Here is a 16,466-nt window from a genome sequence, read left to right as displayed (position 1 = left end):
CCTCTGACCAACTGAGACCTGGGTGAGCCCGAGGGGTCTCGCGAGCGCGCCCACGCCCACGCGCACAGGCCAACAGCGCCACCAGCTCAGCCAAAGCTGCGAAGCCCCCTCAAAAGCGGCGGGGTTGGAGGCACGCTTCTCATTTTATGCGTGTCGGAGGAAGAATAAAATGCATACTTTCACCCCATAGAAGTGCCTACCAATCTGCCTATCTCAAGTTAAGGCAATTGGGTAACAAAAGTTTACCGAAGGAGTAGGGGGAAGAAAGTGATGTTATCAATTTTGTATCCTCCCCAAATACCCCATAACTTTGGTCCTTTATCTTTGACTTTAATAAAATAATGATTCGTTGAGAAAATGGGGTATAAATCTTCATTTCGGAGGCAATTAAAGTGTTGATTTCATTCATGCCCTTAAGCGATTCTTGTAATTTGCTCAAATAGCTTTATATACCCAGCACTAGAAGCTTTTAGAATCCTATTTTCTAGTTAGGCTCGTTGGATTACGATTTTTATTCAACAGCAGCTACCCGAGGGTTCCTCGGCGGAATGCGTCTTTAGCAGCTCTGGGGCGAGGCCTGGCGGGCTGAAGCAGGCGGAAGCCGGCAGCCGCGGGGTCGAGGACAGGCCCCACCAGCCCGGCCGCCTGCAGGTTTCCCACGTCCGCAGGGCCGCTCCGGGACTGCTCAGGCCGCCAGTCCTGTGCACTCGTCTACACTGCCGAAAGTTTGCAACTTGCCAAATAATAGTAGGGACCCGGCGCTTTGGCACCCTTTAAAGCTCAGGTCAGCCTGCCCTCCACTCCTCCTAAAGGAAAGAAGAATTCAGCCTCTGTTGCGAGTTTCCCCAGAATAAGCCAAGCTGGGGTTTTATTTTAAGGAGGTGATTTCGAGAGAAGAAAACTTTAAGATGCCACCAAGATCGAGGAGTCGGGCACTTGGACAGGATAGCCGCTGGCCAACAGCAGTCAGTGCAGAGCCTGCAAGGCAAGCTGCGTGGCTGGCGGTCCTTCGGCTTAACAAAGGCGGGCGGATCTCTCCCCCAAGACGGGACTCACGTGCCAAGTCAGAAAGAGAAACAACTCCAGGCCTTCACTTCTATTTGGAGAGAGGGAGGAGGCCCGCAACCCAAATCTCTAGACGCGTTGCAACAATTCGCAACGGAGAGCTGTCGTGAGCCCTGTTTTATCCCACCCACTCCTCACTTTTCACTTTCATGCTATTTTTGCAACTCCTTCGGACCAATCCAGAGACACAGTGACTGAACAGAGGGACACTGGGAGCAAACAGTGGTGTTGGGGTGAGAGAGAGACGCACACACACACACCCCAGCAAGTCCAAATAAAAGTCGTCCCCACTTAGCAACGCAGCGGAAGAAGGGCCTAGGAGGAGGACGGGAGAAGAGGGTGCAAAGCAAGCAAAAGCGGACAGTTGAGAGTCAAGGTGGCGCGAGGTCCCCCACCCGCCACACCGAGGGAGAGTTGCAGAGATGCTGATACTTCCAAAAGCTGCCAACCCAGAGGGCCCAAAGCACGTACCAGCTGGAGGATGAGTGAAAAGAAGAGGAGAAAAGTCCGTATTTATCTGTTTTTATACCCTCGGCCTGGTCTTATTTTTTCTAGGAAGTACAATAAAATGGGCGAGTTTGCAGCAAGCACTGCACAAAGCAATGTTCAGTGAGGTCTAGAAGCGTTCGGCCGAGGAAAACTGACAAGACAGGCTAATGAACCGTACAGACAGGGAGAAAACAGCCAGCATTTGCTAGATTTCAAACCCTTGCTGTCTTTCTTAGACCACCTATCTTGGGTTTATTCCTAATAAATAAGAAATAAGCAGACCCTACACTTTTCTTTTCTTCAAGAGAGAAAGGGGTGGGAGAATGCTCCAGAACAAAGCCCTACAATCAGAGGTGGTCACTGGCAGTTAACACTCCCATTATTATAGAGGGTAAATAAAGACAAAAATTAAAAGCGACAAGAAACAGGTCAAGTTTGCAGGCAGAGCTTTTACAAGCTCATCTCTCTAGGTCGAATCCCAGAGCCAGCCATAATGAAGCAATAATAGTCACATTATTCAAAAATTTTCATTTCGATGGAAATGTATCTAAAAGGGACTTAATCAAATGCAAATAATAAAAGGAGGTGGTAGTGACCCAGCAAGCAATATACATACAGATTTTTTTTTTTTCCAGGGATGTTGAAATTGAAAAGGACATACCTGGTCGGTTAGATTTGCTGATCTTGTTATATCTTCACTGTCTGATTTTGAGCCTCCTTCTCTATCGTCTATCACCAAATCGATAGGCATTTTCCCTTTTAAACAGCTAATATACCGGTGGCAGAAATTGTCACATAATTCGTGTACCTACATTATGACAGAAATAAAAAAATGGAAATATAATCAGGAGTGCATAAATGACATTGACAAGTGAAATCCACCCCCTTTGTGAGATGCAAACTTCCAAATAGGGGAAACACAGGGCAGTTGTCCTCCAGAGACCCCTAGATGCATCCAGAATTAGGAATAACTTTCTTTTCTTGCAAAATAGAGATATCCCAGAAAATTGACAGTGACAAGATGATTCACAGGCTACAACATATTCAACACCCGTGTTAAATTCATCTGCTTCCAGGGCTGTGGCCATTAGAGAGGTGACCTGCATGGGTGACATTTAAGGTAAACTATATAATTTCATCTAGTTACTTTATTATAGGTCTTCTTCCAAACGTGTCTAAGGAAAAATATATACATAGATATATAATATTGAATATATATTATATTCTAAGGACCAGTACTCTGGTGGCATATGCCTGACTACCCAAGGCCCTATAATATTTGTAACTAGGGTTTTGATCCATAAGAAGAATATTTTAGGATATTTTTTAAAAAATAAGAGGAAATAAAATTGCCATGATTCATGATATGGAAAAAAAATAACCGACAGCTACAAAAATGTCTCAGATTAATTTTTTTTTTTTAAGGAAAAAGATGCTTCAAAACATTTAGGTGTACACAAGTGGAGTTGTCTCTTGCAGGCCCCAGTCACCACTAACATGAAAAAATTCACAAGAAACTCCAGTGTGCTTGCAATTTAATGTTAGTTTGAATTACAATGCATCAAGTTTTTTATTGCTAAGATTTAGAGAACAGCTAGCAAAACTGTGATATCCCACACCTTTCTTGAGTGTGAAGGTAGGGTGTGTTCAGGATTCGCAGATTCAAGAAATTGACACAACTATCAACTCTGCTTTGTTTCTGTAAAAGGTTTAATGTGTCTCTCCCACCACCTCCTCCAGACTCCCTGTCCGCTCCTCCCCCCCCCCCCCCCAGCCTCTCCTGTGTCTGACCTGGGGCTGCTCTCAGACTGTCTTCCAGAAACTCACTAAACTAAACAAAACTTCCCCCCCCTCACAGAGGTAGCAAAGAAGAGGAGGAAGAGGAAGATAAGAGACCGCAAAGGTATAACCTGTGAAGAAACTCACAAAAGCATTCTAAACATCAAGGGGGATGCATAGAATTGCAACTATTTGTACAAGCCAGCAAGGTATTAAGAATGAATACAAGGCTAGGGCATTTGTGGTAGGTTTTAGTGGCTGAAATTGTAATTAAACTGCAAAGAGAAATGGACGTTAAGATTGGCCTTGACACTAATTACCAGAAAGAAAGACATTTATGCAAATGTTTCAGAAGCCTGAACTTCAGCCATTCTGAACCTTCCCCCACCCTGTCTGTTTGGGGGTGAGGGGGCAAAAGAAAAAGAGGCTAGAGAAATTACCTTCTCTAATTCCAACAGATGAAACCTTAATACTTGTATGGCTTGAATCATCTGCAAAGACACAAAAAGAATGAGTACCCCATTCCTAGTTTGCAGAAAATTGGCTGTCACAGCTCTAGCATCTCCAGCCCTCCTCCTCCCCCCAGTAAATAGAGTTATTTTGATTTATGGCAATAACACTAAAACTTAATAGCAGCGACTGGGTACCATCTAGAGGTTTATATTTCTTAAGGAGAAAAAAAATAGCTAAAACAACAACAAAGCATCTAAGTGGGGATCATAAACACTCTCCTCCCCCATGGCTCTCTCCCCTTTCTGAGCTCCACCGCCCCCACCCCACCCCAAAGGGCCACATCCCTGGACTAGATGTTTCCTTGGAAGGTGTGCACAGAAAATAGTCCAGATAGTCCCCAAACTGTGGCTGTTAGCACTGCAAACTTTCTGCTGCCTTCTGCACACCTTTCAAGCAAACTATTGGTTTGGGGGCTCTTGCCCGGTCGCTGCCCTCGTGACGCGACTTTGAGCGCTGGGAAGTCCGCAAAGTTTAAGCACACACGCTGACAGGCCCGGAGATAAATCCCCGTGCTGATTAGAGCTGCGCTGCCCGGCTGTCATAAAAAACAAAAGCTCGCGTTTCTCCGCGCCGCTTAGCCAGCCCCTGTCCAGATAAATTTATTTCCCGGGGATCTTGTCCCGGACCACTTGTCCGTGGACGGGGAACATTTGCAGCCGACCTGCAGCGGCAGCGGGAAGGCCCGTCTACAAACCTCAAAGCTTTCAAAGCAAAAGCTGGGGGGCTGGAGAGAGGAGAGCTAGGGAAGGGGAGTAAGGGGTCTGCTCTTACCAAGTTATCCAGTTCTGGATTAGAAGAAAATAGAGGTTTTTCTGCGCGAATCTAAATACAAGTGAAAAAGCAAGGGGGGGGGGGGGGAGAAAGAAACATTTGAAATCTGGTTGCTTTCCTAGTTTCTTGCCTCATTACACTGTCGGGGGTCGGCTATAACCTCCGGGAGGGACTCGGTGTCACCGAGTCTGTCCCGGGCAGAAATACTTCAACGTGAATCAAATTAGCCGAAAACAAGCCCAGAGTTCACGGTGACTTCTACCAGCAGCTAAGCTACTACCACAGGAGGCTGCTCAGCTCGCCAAGTCCAGGCAGCTCCAGCGCGTGGTGTTTCTGATTTCATTTTATAAAGGGAGCTTTCCGCGTTAGGTTATGGAGCTTGAGTTGGGATGGACATGGGCGATTTTGAGTCACCCGCAGACACTTAATATAGGAAGAAAATCTCAGGGTAGTTGTAACAAGCATGGCTTAGGGTGGACTATTTGCTAGTTACTCTTGCAAATATGCTGGGTGAGGGGAGGGAGGTCCCTATTTTTTTTCCCCCTTTTACTTTTTAAACATTTATTTTGCTGACCTGTTTGGCGAACACGGCTATATCTTCATTGAATGACTCTGACGAGCAGACGTCCCCGCCCGCCACCCCCGGTTCGCGGGGGGTACAAGTAGCTAATTCACATTTCTCAAAAATCAGTGCTAAGAGAGGGAAGAGGGGGTGTCTGCAAGAAAATACAACAGTCACAAACAACACAATGGTTAGTCCCGAGTCAGGGAAAAAGGACGCCCAAGAAAAGCAACCGGCGGAGCTGGAGGCAGGGACCCCCTCCCTGATTTTGTCATCTACTTTTTTCCTTCCCTCATTCCCCCGCACCCAGGTGACTGCTCAGCTCCCTTCCCTCTTAGGGCCTCCAAGTTAAGAGGCCCTATGCCACGGACTGTATCTGAGGATCGGTTCAGTTTATCTGGCCGGAGAAATTGGTAACATTTGCTAAGGATAAAACGCAAGCGGCTCCAGCAGCCATTTTGAATTAAGTTTCCCACCCGACAAGCCCTCGTCCCTCGGCTGCACATCTAGGACCTGAAGGACGAGAGAGGCGCTGGGCGCAGGGGCTGGGAGAGCTCGTTCTAGTGGGCGCCGCCAAGGCAGCCTCGCAGAGCCCAGGCTGGTGATCTCTCGGTGGCAGGCGCTCAGCTAACTTGGGAAAAGGACCTCTAAGACTGCGGGACCCGCTGTCAGGGGGCTGCACCTACCGATCCCCACCCCACGACCCTAGGAGAGCGAAGAAGCGCCTCCTTGGCTCCCTGCACAGTGTCCCTCCCTTCGCCGGCGACCTCACCACCCCCAAAATAAAGTTCCTTTCAATGGTCTTGCAGGAAAGCCTTTCATTTTGTCTCTGCGGAATGGCAAGGAAGCTAGTGCTGCAAGGGGCCTAGATGTCGCTTATCTCAGCCCATAAAAGAAAGAAAGAAAGAAAAAAATCTTCTTCCAGTACCCAAGGAGGTGTCTCAAGTCTTTTATTAGCTCTCACAGCCCAGCTGGGAATTTAACAGTTTGGGGTCCTTTTCAAAGCTTCCCCAAATGTTCTGTCCCAGAGGCTGAACCGTTTGCAGTTAATGCTCCAGAGAGAATGCTGGGATTTAAACAAGCCCATCGCACAGGGACCAGAAAAATAAAGCAGAAAGGGTGTGCAGCTGGAGAGGGTCGGTGTTGCACGATATTTTTAAAAGAAGAAATAAAAGTTGTTGCAAAGTCAAAAGAAGTCCCCAAATTCATCAGCACACAGTAGGCACCAGGGACTTTCAAAGGATTTTACCAGCCCAGTGTCTAATGGAATGGCCGGGAGAACACGGTGTGAACCGCAGCCAGAAAACAACATGGCCCATAGCACCCCGCATCTACTTCTAAATCCTGCAGGTTTCGCCTTTGATCACAAAGTACTAAAACAACTATAAGTTTCTTAATGTCTTTAACAATTCAGATCGAACTCCTGTCCGTGTCTACAGTGGTAAAACTTTCTAAATGCAAAGCTTGTTCCTCTTGCCTGACCTGCAACTGTCCTCCCTTGATTTTATTGTGCGGTGGCAGAGCCAGAATACGGTTGCTGAGTAAACTTAGCAAGTCAGAACAATCAGTGGCTTAAAAGATTTTCTCTTAAACTAAAAGTTTCGTTCCAACACAAAGGCGCCTACAGTTAGAAACCCCCAACGCTTTCCCAGCGCAGTGGAGCAGCCAGGACTCCAGCAAGCCCAGAGAGGACGAAGGAGCTTGGGCAACTTCTCCTGCACGGCGACCCCTTCTCGGGCATGGCCTCGGCAGAGCCGGATGCTGGGTGGACACGGAACGCGCGTGGAGAGGGTGGCGTCCGGGATGACAGGTAGCATCCCCAATTCTCCATGCAATGCGAATGAAAACTCACCAAGTAATGTACCTCCAGTCTAGAGAGCTCTGGCTTTCCCCTTACCAAGGGCAAAAGGAAAGAGGGGAAGCACCAAATCTCAGCTATTTAACCTGCTGCCCATTGTACCTACCCATAAATGGCATCTTTATCTCTCTTTAAAGCGTCATTGACGGAGGAACCCATGCTGGGGGCCATGGCGTTGGTGTGAGCTGTGTGCGGGTACTGATGCGAGTGCAGAGGAGGCCCATGGTTCAGGTGGTGGACCGGCTGCATGGATCTGGCCGCATGCGGGTCCCCATACATCGTGGAAGGGATGCCTACTCCATCCATGCCCCCGTAATGGGGTAGATCGTCGTACTGCATGACAAACAGGAGAGAAACAAGGTTCAGAAGGCCAGGCAGGCAAATGTGGGAGGACGGCAGGGTACAGAGCTTATATAATGTCAGTCCAACTGGGTCCTTCAACCTGGAATTCGGTGGCCTTGCATCTCTAAAGTAGAGATATTTTATTTAAAAAATCAATTTTAAAGTAAAATTCTAGGATTCTCAGTGAGACTCATCTAGGATAAATGGTCTTGCCCTAACTTGTGTCCCTATCAACTAGTTCATAAATTCAGAATCCTTCAGCAAGAAGGTAAGGAAAGAAAGGAGGCATTCTCCCGGAGGGTGGAAGGTAAAACATTCATGTCTCTATAGGAGGAAATTCAAAATCACAATAATAAAAGGTGCCACACAGTGCAGCAAACCCACCTAGTTTCACAGCCCCTTCTCATGAGGGGGAGTTAAAAAAAGTTAGGGTGGGAATAGCTACTCCAAGCACGTGAATTCAGACAGACTTATTATTTTATTTCCCTGCCTGCAAGAGCTTAGGCATTCCTGCAAGAAACTGAATTTCCTTTGCTTTCTAAGACAAACTCTGCTACATTATACAAAACTGGCCTCCTTCTAAATGAAACTCAAAGAAGGGCAGCTTTTCTAGTAGTACATTACAGTTGAATTTAGAATTGGGCAATTTCTATTCCAATGGTAAAGAAAATCTATAGTTGGAAGTTAGTTATTCTGTTTACTCTTGCGAACTTTCTCCACAGACTAGAAGTCAGCAAGGCAAATGGTACTCATCAGTTTTAAAGCAAATTCAACACAAATGCACATACAACTTCCCATCTTCCTCATCTAGAAAAACTACTTTCATATTGATCGGCATTATTTTTGTGTGCACAATTTAGCTATTCAGATTTTTCTCATTGGTTCATTCTAGGCAAGTTTTTTTCCCCTCAAGATCTGAAGGCTTCGGGAGTGAAATGATTTTCAAAGAAAAGAGGAATTGCCACTTCCATCTCCTGAGAGCCAGAGGTGTGAAAAGAGTTTGGAAGAACGCTGACATTTGCCTGAACCAAAGGAGCAAAGAAAAATGTGTCAGCCTAGTAACTTTCTTTTGCAAACAGGGCTTTGAGGGCCACCATACAAATTATGCAAGAAAGGCTTTTTGTAGACCCCCCTTTCTTTTAAGAAACTACCTCAGTTGGGTTGTCATTGTCTCACATTACTTTTACTATGTTTCCATTCAAACAGGAATATTGGGGAAATTAGTATTGCATTTTAAAAGTGAGTAGCTGTGTGCTAAGTATCCAATTAGTGGAGAGCTTGTCTAAGATAAACTTTCTAAGTATTACCTTGCATAAAAATCCTTGCACATTAAAATTACTTTTAAAAGATGAATGTTTCCTGACCCCCTAAAAAACATTGTACTATGACAAAGTTATTTGCTTTAAAAAAATAAATACTTCTAATAATATTAAAGATGAGCATAATCAATAACGTATCAGAAGTTTCTAGCTGTCCATTTAGTTTAAAAATAGCTCAAAACTTCTGCTCTCTGAACACTCATATTATAGCATTAAGTATCTAGCATTTTTTTGTTTGGTTTTTATTTTATTTAACCAGATGATTGCCCAAGCTTGTATTTTTATTTATATAGCTGCTCGTTAGGAATCTATAGAAAACTTGATTACTCAAATTAACATGTAACATACAGAAGTCCACAAAAGCATTGAATAAATACTCTCGCTTTAGGCCATGGCTTTAGGAGCCTCATTCAAAAAGACAGAGAGGAAAAAAGGAAACTTTTTAGCTGTGTCTTTCAGCCACGTTTCAATTTAATCTCACATTTGAGTTCCACAATTGTTTTTTAATACGTACCCTTTGCGCCATCGGCCTCCCTGGCTCCCTTCCTAGTTCAACTTCTAATATATCCTCTTTAAGGCCAGTGTGAAAGGAAACAAGCACGCAAACTCCCCCGGAAAAAAAATTTTAAGAAGCAGGACGAAAAATCCCTTAATGTCTCCAGCAACGTGAGCTACTAGTCCCAGATCTTCGGTCTACGGGACCTGAAGCAAAGCGCCCGAGTCACTGAGCATAAAAGCGCTCCGTTTCCAAGACAGCAGCGGGGGCAAAGGAAAAAAAAAAAAAGAAAAAAAAAAAGAAAAAAGAAAGAAGAAGAAGAAAAAAAGCAGATCTTCTCTCCCCCAAAAAATCAGTTAAAAAAAAAAAAAAAAAAAGAGCGCCCCTCAGACCCAACTACCAAATCTCATGGCTTTCTGCCACTCCGGCTGTCAATCACAGGCGAGGTTGTCAACGTGGTGAATGAATGATCATCCGCTCTGTCTTCTTCTGGTCAGAACACCTCAAATGTTAATATTCAAATGCACAAAGCCCTAGCGCTCGCTTCCCTTGAATCAGTCCTAATTCCTAATCAGTTTCTCTCTTCTCTCGCTCGCTCGCTCTTTCTCTTTCTCTCTCTCTCCCTCTTTGCAACTGCTGCACTGGAGAGAGATTAGAGGAGGAGGGTTGAAAAAAATGTCTGAGTTTGTCTTAAAGGAGCCACAATCGATGCCGCCCGCTTGCAGTCCCCGTGCGTGTGTAAAGTGTGTGTTGCACAGGCGGAGAGGTGGATTCCGACCAGAATGCTAGAACCCGGAAGTAGTGGTGGCCATAACAGGTCGCGTCTTACACAATGCATTGGGCTGCAGCAAGTAGGCTCCTCGGCAGGGGTGGGTGCGCGAAGCGAGCTCCGGCCGCACTGGAGAGGCTGAGAGGCGCTCCATTAAATCGCACGCCCAGGCACAAACACCCACACTCCCAGGGCACACGCGCACAAACACGGCCAGCAGATTCCGGCTGCCGGCTTTATTTTCCGTATTTTTTTCTCTCCCTCCCCCTCCAGACTCTCTCCCAAAGCCGACGCTTTAAATAAATTGGGAATAAACGCGGGGCAGGCAGCAGCGGGAGTTATTTTGTACAGAGCTCTGCGCATTCATGACTTTCCTCGAAATTATTGGGGTCTGCCAGTATTTTTTCAGGGCGGAAGGGGGTGATGCGAAAGTACTGGATTCTCAGAACTAAAGACTCTAAGTCGGAAAGTAAAAAAGGAAGCAGAGAGAAGCAGGAGCAAGGCTGGGAAAGGCTCTGCTAAGGAGTCCCGAGAACGGGGGGTGGAGATGGCTGGAGCTTTCTGCAAATCCAGCTTAGTTTTTTGCTGTCAGAGATAGACACCCGGTCCAAGGAGAGGAAATGCTTGCATTTTCTCACTTTGGGGTCTGGACGCCCCCACCTCCTAGCCCTGGAGACCCCCCAGTTCCAACCGTGGCGTCCTGCGCGAAGTGAGAGAGGAAGGGAGGGAACAATGAGCTGAGAGCCGGGAATGTGCCCCCAGCGCCTGTTTACAAACACGAAGCTATTTATGATCGCCGGAAAGCGAAACCCGACGCGGGTTCGGAGCAGCCCAGACCTCGCGGGCGGAGCCGGGGCCGAGGCGCCGCTGGGAGGGAGGCTTTTTCTCCTATCCTCTCCGGGCGAAGCGGCCGTGCGCCCAGGGCGCGGCGCGGCAGGGCCGGTGCGTTGGGCTTGGGCTACAGCCGCGCCGCCTTTGTCTTCGAGGCGCCGAGGGACTCCGGCCGCGGTTGTTATCGGGCCTGAAGGGATCCAGCGCCCTTATCTTTTCCCTGGAGACACCCCGTGCTTTACTATTCAGCCCCTTTCCCGCCCCTCTCCGCTTTCCTGTTCCCAACCGTGCTCAGGGAAACCTCACAGTGCCAAAGACATTTACTTCGGAAGCTGAGGTTTCAGACAAAAAGCTGCCCCTACCCACAACTCGGAGGCACCAACCAGTCACTGATTTTTAACTTTCTCCCTTTAAAGACCTATTCTCTGGCTTAAGCAAAAAGTCCTTTTCTTTATTCTCCCACTCTAAGCTTGCCCTTTATTATCTTCGGTGGTGTTATTTTCGTTTTTATTTTTCAGCCCTCCAGACTCTGATTTGCCGAAATGGCTCAGCCTCAGCAGCTCGACCAGAGGGCTGGAAACCTCACATCTCCGAGCAAGGCTCGCAGCTCGCTCGGCTCGGAGCAAGATTTTCCCCCTCCCTCCAGCTGAAACCTCGCAGAAAACTCCCCCTGCGGTCGACTGGAAAATGAGCTCACCCAAATCTCGGTAGGCAGCGGTGGAGGAGGGTTTAGCCAATCAGGAGGCGCTCCCGCCAAGACGGCCCCACATTGGCTGTGGGGAAAATCAATTATCAAATAATCGATCAGCAGGGAGCTTCGATCTGCCGGGAATGTAAACTGCCAGTCCGGATTCCCGCCTTGATGGTGGCCAAAAAACTGATTCCCTCAACGCAGCCAGCCCCTCGCTCCCATTGCCCCCAACCCAACCCATCCGGCCAGATGCACACCGAACCCTCACCCCATAGGGAGCTGTAGCTAGAGGGAAGAGTTTTGAGAAAGATTAGGGGGTTCCTGTCCTCGGAGATTGTTTGGAAAAGATTAGGAGCTCTCAAATATATTCAGACTAACTCTTACTTGCGCAAACTGAAAAAGAGAATTTTCATCAATCCGAAAGGTAGGGCTCAAGTTTCTGTTAAGAGGGCTCTTGAGGAGCAGGGAACACAAGGCGAGCATCAGAACACCGATTTGGAATCAGGTTCCACCGAGCGCGCTTAGCCTCCTTAAGCAACATCTATTGCTTCTTTTAGTACTGAGCACGACTCGGCGCCGGGTTCCCCCAATAGTGGGTAGAGGAGTTTCCATAAAGCCCAACAGCTGAGTCTTTCCAGACTCTGGTACACCACTCTCGCCTCGACACTACTAGTCCCAGAGCCTCAGATGCGCTTTGCCTTGAAAGAACAACAACTGTTTAAAAAACCTCCTCCCCACGTTCCCTCATCAATGTCTGCTTTAGGATCTTTTCTTTTTCTCTATTGCAAACATATGTAGACCTTTCTGGCACAAATGCCCCGGTACATCACAAGGGAGGTGAAGGCTGGCCCGCGTGTCAAAGCCAGGGGGAATCCAGGTGACTTACCAGCACCTATAAGCCACTGCCTGACACCTGCACCCCCTCAACCCCCCACCCCCGTCCCCTTCCCAAAGGAATTTGCAAACACACTTTCAGGCCAACATGGAACCTCTCGGTCTCAGGAAGGCGATTTCTCTGTTTATTTCTCGGGAAACTGTTGGTTGGGCCAAACAACGCAAGCCTTTTCGATTACGGAGAGACTCAAACTGGGCCGGCAACCTGCAAGCCCTTTCCCGAACCCCAGCCCAGCCGACTGCGGCCAACACCTGAGCGCCTTCGGAGGGCTGCTCGCGGGGGTAGAGCACTGCCTCTCCAGCAGGCCTGCCAAGCATCAGCGCGGTCCGCCGTAGGGGGAAACCAGGGGAGGGGGTGTCAAGCCAAACCTCGACGTGTGCGCATCTACGTTTATGATCTTTAATTGAAGTGTGAAAAAAAGTTGTGTAAGTATAATTTAACTCAGAGAAATTTCCTGCAAAATACATTTTGCTGACCATAGACTCTTAATAGCCCTAGGGGTTCTCGGGCAAGCCTTAGGTAACCAGTTTGAAGTTAATCTCAACCCTGCTGCCACATTCTCAAATTTGGAAAAGGTCACTTTGGGGCTTTTAGATATATAATTTGTTTTGTATTGTTACTTTCTGGTAAATACTTTCTTTTGTTTTCTAGCAGAGATGAAAAAAAGAAGCTTCAGGTAAGTCACTACTTTTCAAACAACCAAAAATTTCAGAGCATTAGGAAGACTGTTTTGCTCTTTAACCATGATATGTCAGCTACCTTATAAATATCTTTAAATTACCTACACACAGATTTTCCTTACAGAAATAGTTTGTGTGTGGGTTTTTAAAAAAAGTTTTACTAGTTTTGAAGTGTCTTCTTTCTTTACCCTCCCCCCCCCTTTTCCATTTATAACTGTGAACCTAATGCTACTCCCAGGTCTTTATAAGATTAATTCTGAACAATCAAGGGAGTAAACCACTTTTACAGTGTAATTACAGTAGTACAAATTGTTTGCCCAAACCTCATTCTGGATAAGGATTTTACAATTAGCAAACAGTTATTACAGTTGGGGCTTGCTGAGAGAAATTGTGCAGAGGACGTCTAAAGTTGCAATCTAGTAGCCATAAAAAAGAAAAAAAAAACTCCTTTAGTAGGGTAGCAATTAATCACCTATGAAAAAGAAAAGGTAAAGGGAGAGTTCTAGGTATCTTAGTAAACTACTATCTGTATTTATACCTGTACTGTAACAGCACCTATCCTTAGCTTATTTCAAATACGTGCTTTTTAAGGCAATAGCACTTTTATCTTGGGAATACTTGGCCTAGTGAAGGTTTCTGGCACTTGCCCCAGATTCTTGTACATGGGCCTTCTACACTCAGTTTACCCTTCAAATCCCGGAGTATCTTCCCAAATATAGAGAAGGAGGACTTTAAAGAGGCAGGCTGGGGCCTAGGTCTCTACTGTTTACACCTCCCGCAAGGAGGAATTTAAAGTAAGCGATGCCCCTTTAGGCTGTTGGTATAGTCCTCACTGAGAACTCCCTTCTCACTTTCATTCTCCTATAAGGAATTGTGCCTTTGGAAAGACCTATATCCTGTTTTAGGCTTTTGTCCATAAAGTTCAAACTGATGAGTCAGCTCCAAAACCCTCAGAAATTAGAGAGTTTACCTCTTAAGGTAAATTGTGTGTGTATTTGCCAGCCCAGAATAAACAAAAGCCTGTTAATCAATCGAGTTTGGCAGCTGTGTTCACAGAATGATAAGGGTTTATCATCTGCCAACTAACTTTTAGATGCCTGCAAAAATGTTTGTATCGCTCTTTCGGTTGTCCCGTGGTGCGGAGGCTTGGGTCTTGTACTTTAAGAACATTCATCCTGCACATCTAACCCCCTGCATTAGCATTTACATTTCAAAAAACAGAAATAAGAGAAGGGAAAGACAGTTTAAAGAAAATAGATTTAAAATCTAGTCGAGATAATAGAGGAATGCTGGATAAGATAAGAGCCTGGATGTGATATGAGAGAAGGAACAAGAAGTCAAAGCTAATGAATGGCTGTGAGAAAAGTGAAATAAACTATTCAGAGGTCTATAAAAGGGAGAAACCTGGTTAGGTGATATGAAAGTGGGTTAGTTGAGGGGATTAGGAAAGACGTTAATCAAGTGCCCCAAAGAAATCCGGGCTGTAAGACCTGGGAGATTTGTTTACTGCATTTTGCCTCAGAAAACAAAGACTGTCTGGGTCCAGTTCAGAAGTCAATGAGAGGTCAACTTAGGTTCTCCAACTGTCCAAGGGAAAATACCTAAGTCACTATATTCTGACTGGATAATGCAAAAGTTAAGGGGGAAAAAGGGGGTGGGAGGTGTTTCCTTTACTATCTTTCTATTTCAAATCATTAAAATGCTTTGGTCTCTAGAGGGGGAAAATTACACTGGTTAACGTAATTACTAGCTCTGACATTTTCAGAAGTTATAGAGGTCTTTTATTAATTAAATGGAGGGCTTAATAAAATATTCCTAATAAAATTTATGGTTGTCTTAAAACTTTCTAAACAGTGCTATAAATTCTTAATAAAATTAACTGGGAAATGAGTTATTAGCCCACACTTTACCTTCCCCCCCCCTCTTCTACATAAGAAGCGTCTGCAGAATAAAAAGAAACCTTTTAGTAAAATAAAAATATTAGCCAAAGTCACACATTGTTTTACAAGATGTAAAATATCAACTAACTTGTTTCTAATGGCTTCATCTTCCAATAGCCTCTAAAAGCTACTCACAAAACTTTTAGAGAATTTCTTCCCCTTTGCAGCTACACATTATATATTGATGTATATCTAAGTCCATTTGAAATAAAATGCTTAAATTTCTGGGCTGAGTTACATGTTAACTTTGATAAAAAGCATAGATGCATCTCGTAAAATTCCAATTTGGAATTTTGCGGGTTAATATTATAAATATTTTCTTTGTCCATTAGAATATAATTAAAAATGTGATTTCTGTCAATCTAATTTCTTTAAAGGTAACTTTTACATAAACTTCTCAATCACACTTCCCTGTGAACTCATTTATAGCAGTCAGTGCACTATCTGAAGCAGCATTTTGTTGTGTAAATATAAAACCTTTTTCTTATCACTGAATTTCAAAACCTTGGTGAGCTATCTTAAGTTTGAGATACTTTACTCCTTTACAGATATAACACGGGCTGGTGGGCTGTTTAAGATGAACAGCATAGTCAAACACACTCCAAATCAAACCAAACAGCCTTGTTGGATTGTTCAGCATCTGAAGGCTTGATCTTTTGTGCCGTCTACTGGGCAATAGAAAAACTACAGCCTCTATGATTTAAACTTTTCCCTTGTCCAGTGTTGGTGGGGGATGGGAAAGTGAAGGGGAATGTGATTTGTTGTTGGTAAATAATGAGAGAACTACAATACCCAATTTAAACTCACAGTACAGATTTTGTGACTTCAAATCTTAATATCCAAGTTTAGGACATTAAGTATGGACACACTTCAACCACTTGATAAAGGCACAAGGCTAAAACTTGCCTTTTACACAGCTATCTGTGCGTGCATCTGCACATGCATGCATGCACAAAGTCACCTTGGGAAGAGAAAGAAAAAAAGTGTGACAAGCTCAAACTCTCTGGAAAAAATATATTGGTGGTTGCTTGGCTCTGAGTGTGAATTGGCTTGACAGTCAAGTTTTTTGTACCTACTGCCTAGATAATCTAGGATATACAAGTTCATTCTTGGAATTTGGAATATGATATTGTTCAATAACCAAGGAAAGTACTTTTATGAAACAGGAAATGAAATTGGTAATTAGAAAAAATTGTAGTGCAGTTACTTTTTGGCAATCTTGGATAAAAGCATGAAACTTCACTGTTTTCACTTGCAGACCACATGTAGGAGAAAGTGAGGATGAAATTCACAGTCAGATGCCTTTATGTAGCAGAGGCTGTTTGATGGTCTCTAAAACATTTAAAAATATTGTATACATTTTGATTATGATTTTTAAAATATTTATAGAGTTCTAGTATTATGGAAGCTTAATACAAGAAGAAATGCAGGGAGCTAACTTTGACCTCTGTTTAATATTGACATAG

At 45.0% G+C, this 16,466-nt stretch overlaps 1 protein-coding gene across 3 annotated transcripts in view; it reads right to left on the bottom strand.

Annotated features, from left to right (window-relative positions):
• The window catches only part of MEIS1 (Meis homeobox 1), a 139,605-nt gene extending 128,768 nt beyond the window's left edge, over positions 1-10,837 (bottom strand). For 2 of the 3 annotated variants that reach the window (XM_066267261.1, XM_066267263.1), the window contains exons 1-6: positions 9,213-9,993; positions 7,144-7,370; positions 5,192-5,333; positions 4,618-4,668; positions 3,774-3,824; positions 2,216-2,362 (exon numbers count right to left, since the gene is read on the bottom strand). In XM_066267261.1, the coding sequence (XP_066123358.1) occupies positions 2,216-2,362; positions 3,774-3,824; positions 4,618-4,668; positions 5,192-5,333; positions 7,144-7,370; positions 9,213-9,224 (630 nt within the window). In that variant the 5' untranslated portion in view covers positions 9,225-9,993. Of the gene's footprint in view, positions 1-2,215; positions 2,363-3,773; positions 3,825-4,617; positions 4,669-5,191; positions 5,334-7,143; positions 7,371-9,212; positions 9,994-10,023 lie in introns of those variants that run through there. The other variant, XM_066267262.1, reaches the window with a different exon arrangement.
• Positions 10,838-16,466: the final 5,629 nt, after the last annotated feature.

Source organism: Saccopteryx bilineata, chromosome 3 (genome assembly GCF_036850765.1).
Source record: "Saccopteryx bilineata isolate mSacBil1 chromosome 3, mSacBil1_pri_phased_curated, whole genome shotgun sequence".
Lineage (NCBI taxonomy): Eukaryota > Metazoa > Chordata > Mammalia > Chiroptera > Emballonuridae > Saccopteryx > Saccopteryx bilineata.
The sequence above is the reverse complement of the archived record's forward strand: the minus strand, read 5'-3'. Positions and strand labels throughout refer to the sequence as shown.